General features: G+C 62.6%; 1 protein-coding gene across 2 annotated transcripts in view; it reads right to left on the bottom strand.

Annotated features, from left to right (window-relative positions):
- Nucleotides 1-592: 592 nt before the first annotated feature.
- TLN1 (talin 1) overlaps nt 593-19,308 on the bottom strand; it is a 29,981-nt gene continuing 11,265 nt past the window's right edge. The window contains exons 18-58 of one of the 2 annotated variants that reach the window (XM_068667616.1): nt 19,181-19,231; nt 17,743-17,910; nt 17,320-17,614; nt 16,943-17,109; nt 16,720-16,848; nt 16,482-16,595; nt 15,595-15,708; nt 15,374-15,508; nt 15,162-15,290; nt 14,982-15,084; nt 14,696-14,904; nt 14,488-14,607; nt 14,151-14,348; nt 13,680-13,819; nt 13,262-13,355; nt 13,001-13,090; nt 12,771-12,893; nt 12,529-12,672; nt 12,261-12,422; nt 12,019-12,159; nt 11,616-11,797; nt 11,341-11,473; nt 10,896-10,997; nt 10,601-10,771; nt 10,329-10,478; nt 10,000-10,101; nt 9,769-9,888; nt 9,550-9,696; nt 8,451-8,617; nt 8,013-8,196; nt 7,714-7,839; nt 7,333-7,449; nt 7,068-7,253; nt 6,836-6,943; nt 3,910-4,015; nt 3,638-3,762; nt 3,424-3,549; nt 3,239-3,301; nt 2,820-3,002; nt 2,100-2,225; nt 593-1,902 (exon numbers count right to left, since the gene is read on the bottom strand). In XM_068667616.1, coding sequence (XP_068523717.1) covers nt 1,771-1,902; nt 2,100-2,225; nt 2,820-3,002; nt 3,239-3,301; nt 3,424-3,549; nt 3,638-3,762; nt 3,910-4,015; nt 6,836-6,943; nt 7,068-7,253; nt 7,333-7,449; nt 7,714-7,839; nt 8,013-8,196; nt 8,451-8,617; nt 9,550-9,696; nt 9,769-9,888; nt 10,000-10,101; nt 10,329-10,478; nt 10,601-10,771; nt 10,896-10,997; nt 11,341-11,473; nt 11,616-11,797; nt 12,019-12,159; nt 12,261-12,422; nt 12,529-12,672; nt 12,771-12,893; nt 13,001-13,090; nt 13,262-13,355; nt 13,680-13,819; nt 14,151-14,348; nt 14,488-14,607; nt 14,696-14,904; nt 14,982-15,084; nt 15,162-15,290; nt 15,374-15,508; nt 15,595-15,708; nt 16,482-16,595; nt 16,720-16,848; nt 16,943-17,109; nt 17,320-17,614; nt 17,743-17,910; nt 19,181-19,231 — 5,682 coding nt within the window. In that variant the 3' untranslated portion in view covers nt 593-1,770. The remainder of the gene's footprint in view (nt 1,903-2,099; nt 2,226-2,819; nt 3,003-3,238; nt 3,302-3,423; nt 3,550-3,637; nt 3,763-3,909; nt 4,016-6,835; nt 6,944-7,067; nt 7,254-7,332; nt 7,450-7,713; nt 7,840-8,012; nt 8,197-8,450; nt 8,618-9,549; nt 9,697-9,768; nt 9,889-9,999; nt 10,102-10,328; nt 10,479-10,600; nt 10,772-10,895; nt 10,998-11,340; nt 11,474-11,615; nt 11,798-12,018; nt 12,160-12,260; nt 12,423-12,528; nt 12,673-12,770; nt 12,894-13,000; nt 13,091-13,261; nt 13,356-13,679; nt 13,820-14,150; nt 14,349-14,487; nt 14,608-14,695; nt 14,905-14,981; nt 15,085-15,161; nt 15,291-15,373; nt 15,509-15,594; nt 15,709-16,481; nt 16,596-16,719; nt 16,849-16,942; nt 17,110-17,319; nt 17,615-17,742; nt 17,911-19,180; nt 19,232-19,308) is intronic. The other variant, XM_068667617.1, reaches the window with a different exon arrangement.

Here is a 19,308-nt window from a genome sequence, read left to right as displayed (position 1 = left end):
CCCGGGGGGGATATTTTGGGGCCTGAGCTCAACGCCGGCAGCCGGGGGGGCTCCGGCTGCATTCCCAGCCCCACGGCACGCCGAGGGACACAGCCCCAAGCGGGGAGGCTCGGGGGGGGGGTTGAGCACAGTGGGGGGCTCCCCACCTGCACCCCCTCCTGCTGCCCTGCCCAGGGATATTTTCGTCCGTCCGTCCGCAGGAATGGGGCCAGGAGCGCAGAGCCCCGGGGGCAGGTGCTGCGCTGGAGCCCGGCCGGCCCCCAAATCCCCCAGCAACAAAATCCCCCCCTGGCCCCCGGCGGCACCTGCGAGGGCCGCACATGGCTGGCAGCGGGGGTCCGGGCGGCCGGGTGCCGCTGCTGGACGTGCCTCGAATATTTTCCGTGCTGGAGAAGCGCCTGCGCCACGCTCCCCCCCCACCCCCCCAAACCCAGGAGGGCTGGCGGCCCCACAGGGGGGTCTGCGCCCCTGCCCACCACGTCCCACCATCCCAAATCCACCCAGCAGCCCCCAATTTTGAGATGCTGGCACCCCCAGGGGTTGCCAACCCACCCTTTTCCTTGCGCCTTCCCCACGGACACATGCACGGAGAAAGCAGGAAATCCATTTTTATTGATGAAGGCATCTTGTCAAAGAGCCATCCAAATCCCCATACATCAACCCCCGAGCTTCGGGGGAAAAGCTGGATTCCTTTCATGTGTAACAGGCGATGCTTAAAGTATCAAAATAGTGAGAGAAGCCTCAGCAAGTGCAAGGGATAAGGGATAAGGGGGGGGGTCCCGGAGCCACGGAGGGGTGAGGAGCTGGTCTCTGGGCCCCTGGGCAGGCGCTGGGCTGCGGGGGGTTAGTGGGGACGACGTGAGCGAGGGGGATAAATGAACTCTGAAAAGCTGCAGGCTCGATACTAAAGAAATTTAAAAGTTATAAAAAATACTGAGAGTCTCAGAAAACAACGCAGGCACTTGGGAAGGAGGAGGAGGAGGAGGAAGGCAGAGCTGGCTGGGAGGGCGGGGAGGAAGGGCCCCAGGGAGAGGGTGACGAGGTTGGGGGAGAGCAGCTCTGGGGCAAAGGCATCTCGTGCCCGCCCCGAGCAGAGGCACTGCGGTGGTGCGAGGATGCTCTGGGGAGGCTCGGTGCCTCCCGGGGATGCTGAGGAGGAAGAGGGGCGGGTGGTTCAGCCAGCAGTAAGGCAACAGAGGTGAAAGGCGGCTCGGTGCAAGAGCGTTAGCAAGAGGAAGGTGCAGAGCTGCTCCTTGCAGCCCACGGCACAGGACAGGGCGAGACACCAGCCTGTCCCCCCGTCCCGCCTGGAGGAAGGAGAAGAAGAAGAAGAAAGGAGCGAGAGGGAGGGCGACAAAGGCACGAGAAGAAAAAAATAAAAAATAAAAATCCTGAAAAGGGTTTAGAGGGCTGGACCCACCGCAGGAGGAAGCCCACCCCGGCCCTCTTCAATGAGGCTTAGCAGCGGGGGCACCCCGGGCTGGTCCAGGACAGGCTCCCACTCCCGGCAGCCCCCCGAGGTGCGCGGGGAGGCGGGCTGGGCGGCGAAGCGGAGGTGCTGGTGCGGCGCCTGCTCGGGGCGGTGCTGCGCGGTGTCTGGGTTAGTCCCGGCGCGCCGGTGGTGGTGCAGGCAGGGCTGTGGGGTACCCGAGGGCAGCCCGGCGTTGCTCGAGGTGGGGGGTGTCTTAAATAGGAGCCGGCGGCAGCAGTCTGTGCAGTGAGTGGCGGCAGGGCTCTGCCCGGGCGCAGAGCGGCAGGGGCGCGCGGGGCTCAGTTCTGCTCCTCGTCCCGCAGCTCGGAGGGCAGGAACTTGTACTGCTGCTGCCGGATCATGGCCAGCTTCTTGCGCGCCTCCTCCAGCTCACGCTCCTTGCGCAGCATCTCCTCCTGGGCGGCGATGATCTGCCGGGGGAATGGGGTGAGATGGGTGCCTCGTGCGCCCCCGCGGCTCTCGCTCTGCGCCCTGCCACCATCCCCTCCCACCTCGCCGTCCCAGAGCAGCCCACACCACGCTCCTTGGGAGGCACAGGAGAGCACGTGGAGCTCCCCCTGCCCCGCTGGAGCTCCCCCTGCCCCACGGCAGCAGCCCCGCTCCTCACCTGTGCGATCCCCCCCACCATCTTCTCCTTCACCACCACCGTCTCGTCGTGGTCCTGGAAGGCGGCCGCCTTCTGCGCTGCCTTCACCAGGTTGTCCGATGCTCTCTTCACCGCGTTCCCGGCCGCCTGGAGCAGGAGAAGAGGTGAGGGAACAGCATCCTAAGCCTGGGGCACAATTTCCAACTTGGTGGGGGCGCCCCTGTCCCAGCCAGGCAGGAGAAGAGGCCGGGCGAGCCGGGAGCTGCCGGCAGAGCTCCCCGAGGATGGCTCGCTGCCACCAGCGCTGCTCATGACCATTTCAGGCACTGCTGCTCCCAGACGGGTGCTTGTGGTGCTTCCCTCGCTCTGCTCCCATCTGAGCAGCAGGGCAGGGATTTTGGGGCAGCCTGGCTGACCTCTCCCAGCCTTCACCCCGCGGGGACCCTCACGCTGACCCCCAGCGTGTGGGCATTAACCTTCATGCCGCGGCCACGGAGGGTTAATCTCCGGTGTCAAAACACGTCCCCAGACATTAATGCCAGGGATTGGGTGCACACATTTCAGGCATTCCCAAGCCAGACCATCAGCCCTGAATGCCCCCAGGGCTCAGCAACCCCCAGCCTGGTGGACAGGAGCCCAGGATTACGCACGCAGGCAGCCAAACGAGGTCCAAAACACACGGAGCCTGCGCCCCAGTGAAGCACCCGACGAGTGGACGGGGAACCCCAGCCTGGGACTCACCTGGAGCCTCTTCATGGCCTCCGAGTCGTGGTCAGCCTTCACCTTGCAGGCCACCAGGAGCTGTGCCGTGGAGGCAGCCACCTGCTTGGCGGACGAGATGAGCTTCTCCTCGCTGGCGTGGCCCTGCACCGCCGCGTTGGCAGCTTCACACAGGTTGTTGGTGGCCGCTGCCACCATGCGTGCCTGCAGCAGGAGAAGGGGGTCAGGGGGGGACGGGGAGCCTGCAGGAGAGGGTCCCCCAGGAGGACAAGGGGATGAGACATGGGCTTCCACGCCATGACCCAGCTGGTGGGAGAGGGAGCAAGCAGGGGGCTGCCTCCTGCATGGAGGAGAGCACGAGGGCAGCGCGTCCTCCTTTTGGGAACAGGAGCAAGGGGAGGTCCCCTGCCTCACAGACAACACGTGTCCCTGATACTCACGGCTGAAATCAGTCCCTGGGACCACTGCCCGTCATCCACCGCGTTGGCTGGGATGGCTCCCACCTGTGGGGCAGGAGAGGAGCACTGAGGGCTGATGGAGAAGGCGGGGAGCCCAGCAGAGCACCACAAAGTGCTTCAGCTCCGACTCTCGTGCTGCTCCTGCCCTTCCTCCCTCCCAGCCCTACCTTTCCTTGGGCCACCAACTCCCGCTGGGCGGCCGAGGCTGCCTTCACCAGGGCACTGGTAGCTGCCGCGATGGATTTGGCAGCTTCCAGGATCTGCTCCTCGAAGTCCAGGCTCTCGTCTGCTTGCTGTGGACAAGAAGAGGAGCGTGAGCCCCAGGTGGGACTGCCAGGAAGGCGGCAGGGGGCTCGTGGGGGGCTCAGCACCCCGTCCTACCTTGGGCTTGGCCCTCGGCTTCAGCTGCTCCAGCTTCTTGGCTGCAGCCTCGATGGCAGCCGCTGCCCCCAGCAGCTCATTCTCGGCAATAACCGTGGGGTCTTCTGGGTCAACCCACTCCGTTCCTAGAGGGGACAGGAACCCAGACAGGTTAAAGCCACGCACGGCCTCCTTTCTGACCCACCCTACCTCCTCCCACCAGCACGAAGGCCCCAGGCTCTAATCCCAGCCCTAGATGCTGTCCCGGAGGAGGACGGAGCCGTGGCGCTCACCTTTCATGGCCTCGGCTGCCTGGATGAGCTCTGTGACAGAGCTGGCCACACGCTTGGAGTACCCGGCCAGCTGCTGCTTCAGCTCGTGGGTCGGCTTCTGCAGGATCTGGGGGGAAAGGAGCAGAGCTGAGCACAGGAGGGAGACCACAAAGCAGGGGCAGGACCCCACCTGTCAGCCCCTTCTGACCATGTTTTGCCCCTCGACCCCAGAATTTGGCTGCCTGAGAAGGTGCCACCACCAAACTCCAGCCACTCTCGTTTCAGGGGACCCCGAGGGTCCATTGGAGGGGATCCCCCAAGAGAAGGGGAGCAGAGCCCCCCAGCCCCATGAGTACGTGTCAGTCACTGATTGCCATCCTGTCTCAAGCCAGCTCATCTTTTCCTTTCCCTTGGCCCTATTCAGTCCACACCTTCTGGGACACCTCGCAGCACCGAGGTCCTCATTTAAGTCAGGATCCTTCCAGCGCTCAGCGGCTGCCCCCCAGGGTCCCCTTTTCCCCCCCCAGGATCCCCTTTTCCCCCCCAGACACCTCCTCCTCCCCACTCAAAGCACTTCCATGCACACACCACGGCACGCCCGAGGCCACACGTCAGCTCGAGCAGGGTGAGTAGAGGCACAGACGGCGGGGTCCTGCCCCAAAACCACACGGCAGCAGCCGTGCCACCCCAGCACCAGGCTGGGCACGCCACCAGCAAAGGCTCATGCTGAGGTTAGGCACCGGCAGGCACACCGAGTGTCACCGTACTCACCGGCTGACGGGGAGCACCGAGGGGAGAGAGAAGAAGGCAGTGAATGCCCTGGCAGGCAACGGGGACACGCGCGGGGTGGGGTGGAGGTGAGGAGGAGAGGGGGGAGGAAGGTGGGGAGGTCCCGTGCCCTGCTGCCATCACCACTGCAAACTTCAGCCCTGCCTGCTGCCTGGTGGACGGGGCACCTCGCTGCTCCCCACCCTGAGCTCTCTGCCTGCACTTTCCAGCCTGCATTCCCCTGCTTTCGGTGATGGAGACCTATTGTTACCAAATACCACGTCCCCACGGAGGTTCGCATTCCTTCCCCTCCCCAGTGAAATATGCTGCTGGCTGGCTCCTTCCCTGGGAGCCGCGCTTCCCATCCCCAGCCAAATAACTCCCCTGCACTCTGACCGCTCCTGCTCGCACACCGTGGCCTTGGTTCCCAAAAGGACTGATCCAGCACACACACTGCAAGCCTCCACTGCTGCTGGGGGCAAGGCAGCGTCCTGTCCACAACCTTCCCAACCACATCCCTCCGTTTGGGGCAGGGCTGACAAAGAGCTGCTGACTGCCCCCCCAGCACCTCCACGCTGCCCTCCTGAGCACGCCTGGGCGAAAAGCCGTGTTATTAACTCTGTCATCTGCCCCGACAAGATTTTTAAAGTTGCTAAACGGTCCTCTTTCTGGAGGCCAGAAGCTTGCTAAGATGCACCTCCGGTGAATAGTTCACGGGATGGGCTGCACGTATGAAACTCAGGAGACATCGCACGGCGGCTGGAAGGCGACACCCAAAATGCAGGGGAATAGCACGCTTCTGCGAGCAGTCTGACCTTGGGCACTGCCACAGTATGTCATTAGCCCAATCATCTGTTAACAACAGGTCAGCCAGGGAATTTCACCTAGCACTTCGGTCTTGGCTGCGGTGACTTAACGAGTGGCTGGAGCATCTTCCAGAAAGACATTTGATCTAGATGCAGAGCACGGAAAACTCACTGCCCCCCTTGGAACCATATCCCGACGTCCTCCAGATAAAACCATCCTTTGGTTTCCCCCCATGTCTGGCTTCAGTGTCTAGCCCTCGGGTCCTGCCTGCCTCCCTTTGTTCTCAGTCCCTTTTTAACCACCCTAGTGAAACCATGCTGTTCACAGACCCCACGCTCGCTCTTTTTCCTCGCTCCAGGTCCAGGCTATCATCAGCTCTGCAGGCACGCGCTCTGTGCATCCACCCCTGCAGCAAGATCAGCTCTCAGCATCTTGCCAAGAATGCAAACCGCTGGAAGCACCTCACTGAACCCTTTCCTCCCATCTCCTGCTTAATCCAGCCTTAATTTGCTTCATTCAAGCCACACCGATCTTGCAGGGCAGCTCATTAAAGCGGCCAGCTGAAGGGCTCGGGAGGACTGAGCTGGAGGAGGGCTGGATCAGGAGGGTGCAGCTGGCCTCTGCAGTCAACACCTCTGCCACCGCAGGCACTGCCTGTCTCGCACACCCTTGTGCGAGCTTAACGAGCTCTGTTTTCACACTGGCTCTTTCTCACTCCCACCACTCATAATGGAAGCTGCTTCAGGATTCTGTTCCTGTGTTGTCGAATTTCCAGCCTCCATCTGTTTATGGCCGGTTAATCTCCATCTGTTGTTAGCCAAATACTTTTCTTTAGAGCTTGCTGATCACTCCGACATCTGCTTCCGTAAGTAATTGCAGGCGGCCCTCCCATCCCTCCTCACCTTGCCTGCCTAAGCAATCAGGGAGCACGGGAGGTGCTCCTTTCCTCTGCGGGACCTTCACGGGGACGGAGGTGGGCCACACAGTGGGTACAGGGGTGAGGAACGGGAGAGGGACCTGTCACCAGCTTTTTCAAGTTGATTTTGACATCGACTGTCTAGCTCAGGTCAGAGCAACCTTAGCCCGGAGCACTGCAGCAATGAAGAGCTGTGCAGGCTCAAGGCAGCCAGCAGGTCTCTCCTTCAAGGCAGGACCTGGAGGACAGGCCTGTGTGCCAGCGGTGACCCCATGCCACCTCCTCCCCTGCGCTCAGCCCTGTGCAAGGCTCACCTCGGGCACTCATGGGGAGCGCACTAAAAAGACCTCAGAGGGAAGATCTACAGAGCCCATAGGAAGATGGGGATCTGGGGAGCACTCCGTTGTTCAAGGGAAGCCTCAGCAAACCACGGAAAAGGAGTCTGGGGACACTCACCACCAGCACGTGCTCCAGCAGCTCCAGGTACCCATCGGCACACTCCCTGCCGAAGCGCAGCGCCCGCTGCCGCACGTCGGCGCTCACCTCGGGGTGGTAGGCGGCCTCCTGGAACCCAGGGACAGAAATTCGTATCAGGACGCCTCCCCTGCCATACAGGGGCTCAAACAGGCCACCTGCTTGTCCCCCAGCCCCGTGCCAGCCCCACACCCCCTGCCCATCCCCGTGGCACCTTGCAGGCGCGCAGCATGTCCGCAATGGCGCGGCGGCTCAGGTTGGCTGTGGCGATGACATCCTCCTGCCGACACGAGTTGCCGGCGGCCACAGCTTTGGCCGTGGCCATGGTGATGCCTTTCGTCATTCGGATGAAGTCCTCTGGGGTGGAAACCTGGGCAGGAGGCACTGGGGAGGAGAAGACCTGAGAAGAGAGAGGCACAGGGGTGAGGTTTTGGGGAGGCAGGAGGGCAGGGAGGGGAGCCCCGCGGCGCTGCGCTCACCGCCAGCTCCTGGCGGATGTGCTCTATCGTGGCCTCCAGTGCCCGCGTCCCCTTGGTGGCCTCGTCCTCCACAGCCTTCACTGTCTTCAGCAAGGAAGTGACGTTGGTCACCATCACCTGTGGGAGGGAGAACAGAACTGGGAAAAAGCCCCCCGGAAAGCTCCGGGATGCTGCCGGCGCCTGTCCCTCCCTCGTGGTTTGGTCTGGATCTGCCCCTTCTCCATACTCCACTCACACCTCCTCATCTTGATCTCTGTGCCCCCTTGCCCTGACTGCCTCCCAGTTGTCCTCCCGTCCCCAGACAGGCACAGAAGTCCTTTCCTCCTCTTCTTCCAGCCCTCCTGCCCCATCCCCTTCTCCCCGTTGCGCCCCAGTGCAGACCTTGGCGGAGTTCTTCAGCTGGTAGACAGCAGGGTCATCCCCAGCTTTGCCAGCAGCTGCTTTGGTGGCACCGATCAGATCCCCAAGTGCCTTGGCCACGTCCTTCACAGCATTGATCAGAACCACCTGGGGAGAGCAAGACCAAGGTCACGGCTTTGCTGTGGACACACTCAGGCTGCGGGTGGGGTGGCCCCGCAGCAGAAAATTCGGGCACCCCAGAACATGCCATCTACACGGCGTTCAAATCAGCCAGCTCTGCTAGCACCAGGCAAAAAACTCAACCACACACCCCACCCTACCTGAGTCTCTGGGTCTTCAGAGCCCAGGCTGGCAGCACCCAGCTTCACCACCTCCGCCAGGCGGGTGATGGTGGTCACGGAGGACTGGGCAGCCTGCGCCAGCTTCTCCTGGCTGGCCGTGGCGTTCTGCACCAGCACCTTGGTGTCCTCCACCAGCGCCTTGGCTGTCTTCAAGATGCCCTCCCTGGGGAGAAGAAGGGAGTCAGAGAGGGGTGTTTAAGGAAAAAACAGAGAAGCCTCTGCATGCACACGTGCTCCTTGCTCCCTGCCTTCCATCTGTATGAGCTGGAGGGGAAAAACTGCCAGCACAACCCGAACTCGCAGGTCTCCGTGGGGCTGGTCCACAGCTTACAGAGATGTGAGATGGCAGGGCAGAGCTGCCCCCTGTCCCCAGCTGAGCAGGGGCTGGCCAAGGTGTTGTACCCCCCACCCCGGTACCTGTGGTCAGCGAAGGTCTCCGAGTTCTCCCGATTGAGGGTCCCTGCCGTGGCAAACATGATGGTGGTGTCGAGGTCAGCGATGATGCCAGAGACAGCGCTGGCAGCGGTGATGCAGGCTTGAGTCCCGCGGTTCCCAGCCTGCAGGGCTGCCAGCACGTGGGACACCTGCAAGGTACGAGCAGGGTGACTGAGAAAGGCAGAGCAGGCTCAGGACATCCCCACCACACACCTCTGACACCTCCCCAGGACGGACACCCTTCAATCCAAAGAGGATCCTTCATCCCCTTCTTAGCTCCCATTTATTTTTATCTCGTACCTATCGTGCTTGTGGGTACAGGAGACACTGCACTCTGCTGCTTTCCAAACAAACAGGGCTAGCACCTTATCAGAACATTACAGCTCCTTCCTTCTGTAAGTGCTAAGCTCAATTTCTGTGCTTTGGCAAGAGCTCATAAGATAGTAAGTTTCCTGACAGAAAGTAAAAGCTTGGAAAGGAAGAACCAGGAGGGGGCCCCGGGAACGCAGACATGTGCCAGGTGGTACGAAGCAGTGTTTGCTTTGCCTCTGTAATCTTGCTTGCAAGCATTGCCACTCTACCCTTATCAGTTGTATTTTTTAAACCATTTTTTTTGGTCTGTTCCTAATCAGTGTGCTTTTTCAGACTGGCTGATGGGCAGGATGCTTTCCATCACGCTAGCAAAAGGTGCAGGGGATACTGATCACCTAGCATGAGCTTCAGGCTTACTGGAGGCACAGCAAATACTACACACACCTCTGCAAGGGCTGATTTAGAGAGCCCTGGGCTGCCAGCAGCGTGTGGATCAGTCTTCCTTGGCAGGCTGTTACCAGCACTTCAGCAGGCAGCACCTGGCTGCCACAATTGCCCATCACAGTGCAAGTTGTGATGGTGCCAGGAGGGGAACCCATCCCCTGCCCCACCAGCTGAATTGTGCCAGGGCCAGAGAGCAGACAGAGCCCAGCAGGGTGACAAGAAAACCCCTGGTGGAGGCTCAAAGGGCACGTGGCTCAATCCAGAGTTGTTCTCACATCCTTCCTCCCCTCCTGGTACCCGCCCTGGGACCCTTGCAGCCGCTCACCTTCTCGGAGACCTTGCGCGCGCTCTCGATCAGCTCCTTCTTGGTGTAGGCATCGCTGGGGCTGCACTGCAGGGCTCCAGCCTTGGTCACCAGGGCAGCACAGCCGTGACCCAGCTCCTGCACCCGGCGCTTGATGTGGGAGCCGATCTGCAGGAAAATACAGGCGTGAGACAGCCCGAAGGGACACCCTGCCCGGGTCCCCCCTCACGATGCTCTCACCTCCTCATTCTCAGCGGTGAGCGCAGCTGGCTTGGCCTCCTGTGCCAGCTGCCCGTATTCGTTGGTCAGCTGGTTGGCCAGTATGCCCAGTTCGTCTGGGTTGGTGGTGGACTTGGTGACCTGCAGGTGGGAAAAGAGCAGGGCTCAGACGGGCTTTAGGGTGGGACAGGGGAGCAAGGAGGGCAGCTGCCCTGCTGGGCGAGGCGGCAGCACCACTGCTTCTGCACCCACCATCTCCTGCACGGTCACTGCGATAGCCTTGGCCGTCTTCACCATCGTGGTCTGGTAGTCCACAAAGGTCCCCTCTGGCTCACCCATTGGCCCCTCGTCAAGCTGGAAGAGAACATCAGGAGAGTTTGGCCCTGCCCAGTGATCCTGCTTGGCCACAGCACAGCAGGAGACTCGTGCTGCCCTGCCTCAGGTTGTGCCCACTATGACCCCAAGTGCACCCTCCCCAGCCTGTACCCCAGAATTTCGGTATGGGAAGATCTGAACATCTTCTGCATCTCTCCCTGCCTCTGCCTCCTCCTTTCCCCCAGCCCTCTCTGCGTTCCCCTCACCTGGTTGATGGCCTGGGTGATGGAGTCCACCATGCCCCCGACGACACCCGCGGCGCTGGCTGCCTCGTTCAGGGTGGTGGTCAGGTCCTCCACAGCCTCCTTCATCATCTGCACGGCCTCCTCCAGAGCCTCCTGCGTGTGGGCAGCTTGCTGCAAGGAGGAGACGGAGTGAGAGAAGGGAGAGACAACAGGGACACCAGCTCTGGGTTTTGGTACCACATGTAGGACACGTGGCACGTGTCCGAGGCTCACCACGTGCACCTCCTGCTCACCTTGGGGTTCCCACCGGCCTCCTTGGCGGTGTACAACATCTGCAGGGCAGATTCGGCCAGCGTTTTGGTCTGGTCCAGGAGGTTCATCTGCTGCTGGTGGTTGGGTGTCTTGGAGGCAGCGCCGATAGCCGCCAAGATGAGCGGCTCAAAGTACTGAGCCATCTGGGACACCTAGGGAAGAGCAGCGTCAGTGCCAGCAGCTCCTGGAGGCTGCTCACAACCCCTCCTCCCGATGCGGGGTGCTCCACACGCCTGCTGCCTTAACGCCCCCTCCCCACCCATCCCCTCCCGTTACCTTGTGTCCCAGCTGCGAGGCCTCAGCCCGCGCGGCGCTGGCCACGGGCTCGATCAGGTGGTTGATCTCCTGCACGGCCGTGATCATCTGGTTGTGCAAAGCCTGTTGTGAAAAAGAGCGCACGGCGTGAGGCCGCGGCAAGGCTGGCCTCGCTGAGCTCTGCTGGGGAGGAGTTAGCCTGCCCCTGTTAAGCAGGGCTCCGAGGTGATGTTTGATCGCTGAACAACAAGCTCTGGCTCCGAGGGCTGGCAGACAGGGAGCTGCACAGCCCTGCTCTGTCCCACCCAGACAGACACACAGCAGGGACACAAAGCCTGGAAGAAGGCTGCTCCACCCAGCACCTGGCTGGGCAGATGCTGAAGACACAAGGAGGGCTCCCAAAGCCCTGTGTGGAAGCAGAGGAGGCCAGCAGGGGCTCCAGAAAAGGACTTTGCCCCCCGCTCACCTCCTGGGAGATGCCTTCTCGAGGGGCCAGCTGCTGGCTGATGGCCGCCAGGGAGGCCTGGTCTACCTCCCGCATGCACCTGTTGAGGACGTCGATGGCCTCGTCGCACTCCCGCTGCCCAGGAGCTTTGTCCCTGCGTGACAGACAGGCCAGATGAGCCAAAACGTCCTCGTGGAGTGAGCCCAGCCAGGGGAAACCATCAGCAGGGGCTCCGGCCAAGCACGCCAGGCAGGCTGAGAAGGCCGCAGCCCCGTCTAGGCCCTCACGGCCCTCACCTCATGTTGGTGATCAGCTTCTTGATGGAGTCCGAGACGGTGCGAGAGTGCCCGGCCAGCACTGACCACTGCGGCGGGTCCTTGGGGTTGACGGCCAGGGAGCGTGCGGTCTGGATCAGGCCGGCAGAGCTCTCCAGCATGGTCTTGGCGGATGAAACGATGGGCTCCATGGCTCTGCGTCCCTGCGCAGGGAGACGGAGGCCCAGTGACACAGACGGACGGGCACGTCGCCCCTTCTCCTCACCCAGGAGCAGCCCCTCGGTGCCCAACGCCCAGTGCTGCCTCCTCATTGCACCCTCCAGACACCATTTCGGCTCTGGGAACCCATTTCAAGCTCCTCCCCACCCTGCCGCAGCGCCCACCACAGCCAGGCCACCCCCTCCCTGCCCCGGCGGCACCCCACCTCGGGGCTGATCTGGGCAGGGACGGTGGCAAACTCGGGGTTGGAGGCGAAGGCTGTCAGGTTGTCCACAGCCTCTATCAGAGGAGCCGTGGCCGCGCGGCACCGCTCCCGGTTCTCCTCGTTGAAGGCTCCATCCAGGGCCTGGCGTGGAGGAGAGATCCAGCAGTTAGCCACCCATCCCTCAGCACACCCCAAATCCCAGCTCTGCGGGGCTGGCCACTGCCACCCCAACCCCAACACACCTTGATGGTCTTCACCAGGTTGGCCGTGCTGTTGGCCACCTCCTTGGCTGACTGCACAAACTGGCGCTTGGCCACGGGGTTGGCGGTGCGGGAGGAGGCCAGGCGGCACGTGTTGCACAGGGCCGAGGTGTGCTTGGCCACGATGGTGGCTGCTGACAGCACCTGGGGAGGAGAGCAGGGTGAGGCAGGACCCACGGCACCTCCCTGCTTTCCAGCACCCCCTTTTAGGCAGGAAAACGGCCGTGGTGGTGCCCAACCTCACACCTACCTGTGACTGCGTGCAGGCAGGGTCCACCAGGTTCTGGCAGGCCATCTGGATGGCTTGGTTAGCTCTGGCAAACTGAGTGGGGTCCACCAGGCCCTGCTGTCCCGCCTGGCTGTTGGGATCTGAAACTCCCACCAGGTAGGCAGCCTGCGGATAAAAGAGAGGCAGTGAGGGCTTGCACCGGGGCAGGAGAAGGCTCCCAGCACCGGGTGAGATGGATGGGGCTGGGACCAAGCGCATCTCACCTGGGCTGCTGCCTCGGTGAGCCCGCAGAGAGCTTTGGAGGCGGCGCTGATGGACTCCCCGAATTCGGGCAGCTTGCTGTTCTTGGCGTTCTGCGAGATGCCGGCCATGGACTCGCCCAGCACCTGCGGGACACACGGCCACCAGCTGGAGACCACCGCTGGCTGCCACAGCCTCAGGGCTCACCGTGCTCCGCCAGCCGGGTGTCTGTAACCCGCAGGAAGACACCCACCTTGGAGTTCTCCATGACGCTGTCCAGGCAGTTGAAGTAGGACATGTCATTGACGGTCTGCGTGGGGTTCTCCAACAGCTCCTTCACCGTCTAGAGAGACACACGGGTGGCACGTCAAGGGGAAGGGTCTGGGCTCCCCACATCACCGTGCACTCGCAGCTCCGTTTTGCTCCCTCCTGCCTCGTGTGGCACAGAGGAGCTGCTCCTCTCCCCGCCCCAGACATCCCAGCACCCAGCCAAGCAGAATTCTCCGGTTCTCACCTCCAGCTCCCTCAGGGCATTGTCGCACTCCTTCTGTCCTGGCGCCTGCTGGGTGCACATGGTGATCAGCTGGTTAATGCTGTCGGTCACAGCCCTGCCGGGGAGAGACAACGCCTGGATCAGTGCCACCGTCACCGCCCAGAGCCACCACCACTGCAAACATCCTTAACCTGGCTGTGGGGCATGTCCTGGTGCAGGAAACGGGCAGAGGTTCGGGCTGGAGGACACTCCTACCAGCCCAAGGGCTTGTCTCTTTTGGCAGCCAGGCCAGGATGACGTTAGATAAATGGTCTCAGGACAGCCCCAGAGCAAGCTGAGCCGCATGGAGGCAAACACCAGGACTCCCGAAGCTGCTGGCCCAGCACACACTTTGGCACTTGCCCACCTCCCTCCACACAGCCCGAGCAGTTCCTCTTACCGTGCAGCCGCTGCCAGCTGATTCTTGAGGTTGGGGGACGCAGGATCGGCAGAAAGCGCCTTTGCTGCCAGCAGCAGCTTGCTGGAGGACATGGAGATGCTCTTCAAGTTTGACACCACCTGCGCCTGGTCTTCCTTGTTCTGCAGGGAGCCAAAAAGTCACCTACAGCAGGTTCCTGAGCTCCCTGCCCACCCCCTGAGTTTCTCTGGTGGTTTCTATGCTGCGCCAGCTCCCTTCACCCAACTCACCCGCTGGCCACCAGCAGCAAGCGTTTGGTGACTACACTCACTGCACGCAAGCCACTTCCTCCCCTGCTCTTGCTATTTATCCCACCTCCAGGCTCCATCTCGAGGGTGTTACCCACAGCAGCTCACAGCAGTCCCCGAACCACTGCTCGTGGCTGCATGCCTCCCCCAGCGCTCAGCAGCCTCCCACCGTAGCCAGGACTGCCAAAGGGGTGTTTGCTCTCACCGGGGACAGGCTGGCCATCTCCACGCCCGCCTGCAGGAACTCGTTGAAGTCCTGTCCGAATTTGCCCGAGGATTTGGCCAGGTCCTGCGGGGTGCCCCGCGATGCCTGCACCAGCTCATTGGCAGACTGGTTGAGTCCCGCTGCCGCCCGGTTCAGCTGGCTCTGTGCCTCCTGGAAGGTCTTGTTGCTGGGAGGGAACTGGAGGCAGGGAGAGGGTCAGGAGCAGCACAGGGAGCCCAGCACCCTCACACACCTGGGGACGTGCCGGAGAGCATCCAGCACGGCCGGTGCGCACCGCAACACCTCCCCGTCCCCCTCAGCCCCGCGCTGAGCTCACCGAATCCGACAGCAGCCTCTTGCTGGCCTCTCCCACCATGCGGATGGCAGCGTCCACGTCCCGCTGCCCGGGCAGGCAGTTCACGCAGCGGTTCAGTGCCTGCGACACCGCCTTGGCCACCTGCAGAGGACAAGAGTGGTGGCTGTCCCTCGGCCACCCCCATCACCCTGCCTCCATCCCGCTGCCTCCCCTGGGGTCCCGGTCCCACCTGCACCAGGCGCTGCTGGCTGTCGGGGTCTCCAGGCTTGGCCACCGCCTTCCTGGCCTCCTCGATGAGGTTGTTGGCCTTATCCATCACGTCGCTGGCGCACTCCAGCATGGCACCCTGCGCCTGCGGGTCCGACGTGTTGGCCGCCACGCCGCGGGCAGCCTGGCTGAGCGAGCGCAGCGCCTGGGCCACCTCCCGGGCAGCGATGCCTGTCAGGGGGGAGAGCGATCAGTCAGAGAGAGCACAGCCCCTCCACGGGGCACGGCCGGGGCATGAGGGCTGGTACCTGTGTAGTTCTCGTTGCCCTGGGCCACCTCGCCCAGCAGGTGGGCGATGGCAGAGGTGACGGCCTTGGTGCTGTTCCCCAGGTCCTGGGCGCACTTCTCCATCTGCAGGGCGAGCAGGGGTTACACCCCACCCAGACAGCCCTCAAACCCCATGCCCAGCACCCCGTGTGCCCTCTCACCGTCTCTCCAGGCAGAGGTTTGAGCTTGCCATCCCTGGCGGCCGCCTTGGCCTCCTGCAGGTCCCTCTCCAGGCTCTGCACCAAGCCCAGCGCCGAGTCGATCTCCAGGGGCCCGCAGGCCTCCTGTGCCTGTGGTGGGGAGAAGGAAGAGCGGTTTTGTAGGAGCTTGGCCACATTTAGAGCTGTCCCAGCCTCCTCCACCAGCCTCTCACCTTCTGTGCAGCTGTGCGGAGCTCGGCCAGGGCTGCAGCCAGGTTTTTGGCACACTGGCTGAGCTGCATAGCGGATGCCTGGTCGGTGATGGTGGGCACAGTGGCCTTGGCTGCGGCTACCATCTTCCCACCGGGCTGCCAAGAGAAAGAGGGGTGAGACGGGGTGGCACACAGCTGGCTGTCCCCTCGCTGCCCGCGGCAGGCAGCAGATTTGGGGGTACCTGCAGGAAGTTCTGGCTGGCGGCGATGAGAGCCAGCTGGGCGCTGGGGCTGTCTGGCTGAGATTGGCTTCCCCGCACGCCCTGCACCAGCATGGGGATCTGGTCGGCCACCACCTGCGAGGAGAGAAGATAAAAGTCACCGCCGGGGACACGGAGCGTGCAGGTCCCTCCGGTGCCTCCAGCCAAACCTGCCCTCCCTGCCCCCTGCGGCTCGGCCACCCGCAGGTCTGACCGATGGTGGCTGTGGAGAGGGGCTCTGTCAGGGAATGTAGCAATAGGACAAGGGGAAATTGCTTTAAAAAAAAAAAGAGGGGAAATTTAGTTTAGATATAAGGAAGAAATTCTTCACTCAGAGGTGGTGAGGCCCTGTCCCAGGCTGCCCAGAGGAGCTGTGGCTGCCCCATCCCTGGCAGTGCTCAAGGCCAGGCTGCATGGGGCTGGGGGCAGCCTGGGCTGGGGGGAGGTGTCCCTGCCCATGGCAGGGGGTTGGAGCTAAATGATCCTAAAGGTCCCTCCTAACCCAAACCATTCTATGAGCTCACGATCATTGATCAGAATCAGACATGATCAGAGTCAGACATGAACCTAGCCCCTCTAGAGCCTCCTTGCAGGCATCCCCCAGAACCCAGTGCTCTATAACAACACCCAGAGCCATCCCCGACCCCTTTACAGATGCCAAACCCCACTAACATTTTGCTGAAGATGCTGCATGACACCAAGTCAACTTTAAAAAACCTTTAAAAACCCCTCACGCCGTATTTGCCGGAATCACTGTTCTCACAATAAGGCTGCTCGGCACAAACACAATAAAAGCTGGGCACGTAACTACAATTCTCTCCCAGCATCATTTCCCACCAGGTTGGTCCGTTCTGCCCCGTGCCCCTCACCTTGCAGCTCTGCACCAGCTGCTGCTGGGCGGCCGGGTTCTTGTTGGAGGCGGCGGCGTGCTGCGCGGCGGCGATGGTCTGGGTGGCGGAGGCGGCCGCTTGCTTGGCTGCGTGCTGCAGGGGGAAATCCGGGGTCAGCCGTGGAGGCAACGTGGTTTGGAAGCCCCCCCACCATGAACTAGGGTCCTGCTTCCCTCTAAGGCTCACCGACCCTGCTCCCTCTCTGCCCGGTGCTCACCTCCAGCTTGTGCACCAGCTTCTTCTTGATGGCGTTCTGCGCCGCGGCATTGGTGGCCATGCGCAGCCCCTCTGCTGCCTCCCGCAGCCGCTGCTGCTGCTCCTCGCTGTCCGGGTGGGCTGCGGCTCCCTGGGCAAAGCAGGAGAGCCGTCACTCCTTTATAGCCCACACTTTACGCGGAGCAGCCCCTCTGCTCCAGCAGCTCCTCCCGTGCACCACGAACCTTTGCGGCCTCGACCATCTTGGCGGTGGCGTCGGCCAGGATCTTGGCTGCACTCAGCAGCTTGCGCGAGTTCTCCAGGTCTGTCTCTCCCTCTGCGTCAGCCTTGATGGCGTTGACAAGGTCGGAGGTGGCCTGGGCCAGGATACGAGCCTGCCTCACCATTTCGCCTGGGACAGAAAGGAAGGGTGGCCATCAGCAAGTCCCCTGATACCTCCCCGCTCCACCACACCAGCCTCCAGGCACCCGACCACAGCAAAGGCACGGCAAACAGGCATGGAAACACGGCCCCAGAGAGGCTGCTCCACCTACCCGTGCTCCCTCCAGCCCCCCACCCAGTCTGCTCCCCCCCCCAGGCGCCACCAGCCGCTCGCTCTCACCCGCGTCGCCCATGGAGCTGAAAATGTTCTCGGTGACGTTGAGGATGGTGTCGGTGGCCTGGTCGTAGCGCCCGATGGGCTGCCCGCCCGTGGCGTGCTGCTTGATGTGCTGCAGCAGGTCATTCAGGGCCTGGGTGACGGCGGTGGCTGCCACCCCCACCTGCTTCAGCAGCTGGTCGTCGCTGGTGGCCGCCTTGGAGGCCTCCACGCAGCCCTCTGCAGACTTGGCCACCAACTTGCCGGCCTCAATCAGCTGCTCCTGGCACACCGGGGAGCTGATGGTGGGAGCCACCACCTGCAGGGGAGGAGAAAGCTGTCACCACGCAGTTCCTGCTCTCCAGGAGCTTTCCCCGACCTCCAAGGAGGAGAGGAACCAGGATTTGCTGTCCCAAACCCTGCGGGGTGCTGGTGGGTGCCGCTTACCTTGGTGCAGGCCACCAGCTGGGAGGTGGAGAGGGCGCACTGCGTGGCGGCCGCGATCACCTGCGTCTGCAGCGCCGAGTCCTCCGTTTTCTGAGCCACGTTCTTGGCTTTCAGCACCAGGGCAGCGGCGGCACTGGCCACGGCCTTGGCCAGCTGCATCAGCATGTCCTGCGGGGATGGAGGAGGTCAGCGCCGGAGTCACCGCGGAGCCCGGCACGGCACAGCCGCCCGCGCAGCTCTCTCGTGAAATATTCAGCAGGGAAACATGAGCTCAGGGGGCCTTTCCGCCACCTCGGCCTCGCAGCGAACTCCTGGAGCGGCTGGTGTGGCTGGCAACTCCTCGAGCACATCCCTACGATGTGCCACAGCCGGCACCAGGACGCTGCCCTGGATAGGAACAGCTCCAGGAGCAGCTCGGACAACCTCCAGCATCACCCGTGATGCTGCGACAGGAACAACCTGTGCCACATCCTCAGTGGTACCGCAGCGAGAACCACAATGCCAGGACGCCCTGCCAGCAGGCAGCTTCCCTCGCAAAATGCCCGACCCCACAGCACGCTGCAGCCCTCAGGACCTGCAGGGAGCTCGGACGAGGTGCTGTGCCCAGGGCACGGCTCCCTGGCGGCTGCACGGGCACCCTCCTGCTGCAGACAGCAGCTACGGCGCTGCCAAGCCCCGGCCCTCCTTCCGAGGGCGTGCTTGCAGAGCGTAAACCAGGCAAAACCACCACCAGGCTCTTGAGCAAGCCCTGAAGCTGCACCCTGCTACGACAGCGAAGCCTCTGGCCACCAAGCAGAAAGGTCACACCGTCCCCACGTCTCCTGCGAGCAAAGGCTGCTCCTGCTGCCATCCAGGCAGGACAGCAGCCCGAGAGCACATGCACCAAGCTCAGGAGCCACCAGTTCCCCGAAGCACAGCAGCTGCCCGAGGCAGAGAAGCAGCCCCCTGGCAGAGGAGCCCAGAGGAAGGAAGCAGATACACTTGGGTCTGGTGGCGGAGGGGCAGGCTGCCCTGCACATCGCCCTCCGGTTCCTAAAATCTGCCCCTTGTGGCCACAGTGAACCGAAACGTCTCGGTTCGGGAGCCTGTTTTAGTCCATGCGAGGGCTGGCTCCCTCTCCCAGCACAGCCTGCTGCCTCCCTTGTGCTGGGAGCAGCAGTCATGGAAAAACAGCATGGCTCAGCAAAAAAAAACAAAAAAAAAACAACCACGAGGCTCCAGCTGCCTCGGTTCCCTGCTCTGGGCAGCCTCACAGACCCGGGCACAGCTCGCCCGGGCAGCGACCCGAGTGCATGGACTTCAGAGAGCTGATTAGGAGAAAAGCAGATTTTCCACCAGAGCCCTTCTCCCAAGAGTTCAGCTGATCGTCCCCAGAGGAGCAGCCCTCACATCCGAGAGGGGCAGACACCACCGAGCCATGCCTACAGCTCCCTTTTACCGTCTTTGGGTCAGAGGCAGACAGGATCCAAGCGCTCCGGCTTTCTGGTATCTACATGAGAATCCACAAGACAAGAGGCGTTACGGGACCGTGGCTCCAAGGACGGGGATGGGAATCGGCCTGTCCCC

Source organism: Anas acuta, chromosome Z (genome assembly GCF_963932015.1).
Source record: "Anas acuta chromosome Z, bAnaAcu1.1, whole genome shotgun sequence".
NCBI lineage: Eukaryota > Metazoa > Chordata > Aves > Anseriformes > Anatidae > Anas > Anas acuta.
The sequence above is the reverse complement of the archived record's forward strand: the minus strand, read 5'-3'. Positions and strand labels throughout refer to the sequence as shown.